Raw genomic sequence first — 2,457 nt, 5'->3', positions numbered from 1 at the left:
GGAGGGAAGCTTGGCTGTCTTGGGAAGTGATGGAAGGCGAAAGTGGCTGCAGGGAGCGTGGGCAGGGGAGGTCACCAGGCGCTTGTAGGAGACAGGCAGGGACCCCTGGTGAATGAAATCCACTGGAAGCCCTCCAGGGGTTTTCGGCACGGGGGCTGGGGGGGGGCAGGGGTGTGTGTAGTGGGGAGACTGAACAATCCCGTGGCGGCTGTATGGAAGGACAAAGGGAGGGCAGGCGGGAATCTGGGCAATCCGGGGAGAGGGCTGCAGCTGGGACACCCCCTGGCTTAGTGCGGGGAGGGGCGGGCGTGTGCATGCAGCCCCTCCCCCACCTCCTGCAGCTCCCGCGAGGCCCTGCCCCACCCTGCTGCACGGCTGGTAACTTCATGGCGCTCGCCGGCGCCGCTGGTGACGTCACGGTCGGGCCCCAGGGCGTTTTCAAGGTCTGCGCGAGGGAGGAGCGGCCCTTAGCACCCGCGCGGGGGCGACCCGATGAAAAAAGTGACTTCCAAGCACTCTCCGCCCAGGTGCTTCGGTGGGGGCGCGCCCCCGCAAGGGCCGCTGGTTGCTATGGACGCAGCTGCGCCCGCTGGCGGGCGGGGTCGCGGGGGTGTGCCCCACGGCTTAGTTATCCCAGGTCCCGGCGGAGCAGGGCCACGCTCTCGGCCCGGACGGTACCATGAAGCCTCTAAAGAAGGAATCCCGCCTCAGAATACCTCCAAACAGATTCTTGGAGGCCGCAGAGAGCCTAAAAGGTTGGCGCTGGCTGCCTTGGGAGCTCAGGAGAACCCGACAGGGACAGGGGTTCTTGGATGGGGTTCATGACATGGGGCCTGGAGGATGGGGGTAACACCAGGTGGAGGTAAAGATCACGGGGGAATGGGACACGGGGCAAGGCGTACCCCATGCCTTAGGGATGATGGACAAGGCAGAGAACCCCAAAGGAAGGAGGCATAGCGCACTGGGACCTTGACATAGGAAGTGGGGAACTGACAGGCACCTCAGGGATCAATTGTTGGGGNTTCCCCTGCCCTCTAGATATTGGAAGGCAGCTACCTCCATTGACACTTCTCCAGGCTTCCCCCATCCCTATCCATTATTGATGACCCACATGTGCCAGACACTATTCCAGGAACTGGGATACAGCCGTGACCCTGACAGGCAAGGCCCCTGCTGCCCTGGACCTCATGCTTTAGTAAGGGCAGACAGACAGACTGTACACAAATATGGGAAAAGGATTCTGAGCATAGCAAACCAGGATGAAATAATGGAGGGTGATGGCAACTCTGTGAGACTGATACTGTCCCCACTCTAAAGAGAAGGGAGATGGCCTAGGAAGGGGCAACACTGAGAGGCAAAACCACATTTTGCTTCAAAGCCTCCCTTGCTCCTAACCCCAATTCTCTGTGGCCTCCAAAACATCTCCCCGTGTGCCCTTCTCCAGAAGAGCATAAGAGCAGTTTGAAAGCCTAGGGGTGGTGCCCAGAGTCTGCGTGCACATCACCCATGAGGCTGAAGTCAGGTCATTCTGGGAAGAGAATGGATGATTCCTGCTGTGTGTTAGCGGAGCAAGGGTCTAATAAGGAGGATAGTGATGTGATGCATTGTTAAAGGGGGGCAGCAGCTGGATTTGAGGGGAATGACCCAGATGTGGAGAGTGAGCCAGGTGTGTAGGGGGGATGGTCAGTGGAAGGGAGGTCAATGCAGATAATAGGGGAGAGGTCTGAGTGTGTATGCGGAGGTGAGACACAAGTGGCAGGATGAACTGGGAGGAGGGAGCCAGGCATGAAGGGGTGAGCTAGCTGTGAGGGGCTTAAGAACAGACTGCCCCAGCCTCAGGCTTTGGAGGGTGGCTGTCCCTGGAAGGGGAGGATGCAGGCTGTACAGGAAACATACTTTCTATTTAGGGAGATTGTTTAGCCTCTGAAAAGAGGAGCTGACGACATGCCCGGCATCTGGCTGGGTGGAAATAAACAGAGACATGAAGCAATAATTGATGTCTTGTCCTCTGTCAACCTGGTCACCTCCTCTTCCCCAGGCTGGAGGAGGTTGCTCAGAGTTGCTGAACTGAGGGAAGACTGCTGCTGGCTAAACGATGCTGTTCCCCGAACTTGTGCTTTATCCCCTCCGGGCCTTGGTTCCTATTATGCCTTCATATGGAGTGCCTGCTGTGCCGACCTGCCTGTTGAACTCTTTAGTGGCCCACCTCAAATTCTCCTCCTCTAAGAAGGCTCCCTTAATATCCACTCTGCCTTTCCCAAGTTGTGATAAATCGCTAGCCCCTGAGCACATACATTAGGGGTGGAAACCCACTTTCAGATGGCCCAGCTCTGTGTCTAAGTCATACTGACCTCAGCCCCACCCCTGGGGCACACGAATGAACTTCAGAGAATCCCTGGAATTGAATTAAAAATCATTTGAAAAATCAAATGCACAGATGAATGCATAAACAAAATG

At 56.8% G+C, this 2,457-nt stretch overlaps 1 protein-coding gene across 1 annotated transcript in view; it reads left to right on the top strand.

The window, feature by feature from the left end:
• Window positions 1-382: 382 nt before the first annotated feature.
• The window catches only part of MYCBPAP (MYCBP associated protein), a 26,055-nt gene continuing 23,980 nt past the window's right edge, over window positions 383-2,457 (top strand). The window contains 2 exon segments of the mRNA XM_019638852.1: window positions 383-665; window positions 668-755. Coding sequence (XP_019494397.1) covers window positions 387-665; window positions 668-755 — 367 coding nt within the window. The 5' untranslated portion in view covers window positions 383-386.

Source organism: Hipposideros armiger, unplaced genomic scaffold (assembly GCF_001890085.2).
Source record: "Hipposideros armiger isolate ML-2016 unplaced genomic scaffold, ASM189008v1 scaffold_40, whole genome shotgun sequence".
Taxonomy (NCBI): domain Eukaryota; kingdom Metazoa; phylum Chordata; class Mammalia; order Chiroptera; family Hipposideridae; genus Hipposideros; species Hipposideros armiger.
Note: the sequence above shows the minus strand (reverse complement) of the source record. Positions and strands in the feature narration are given on the sequence as shown.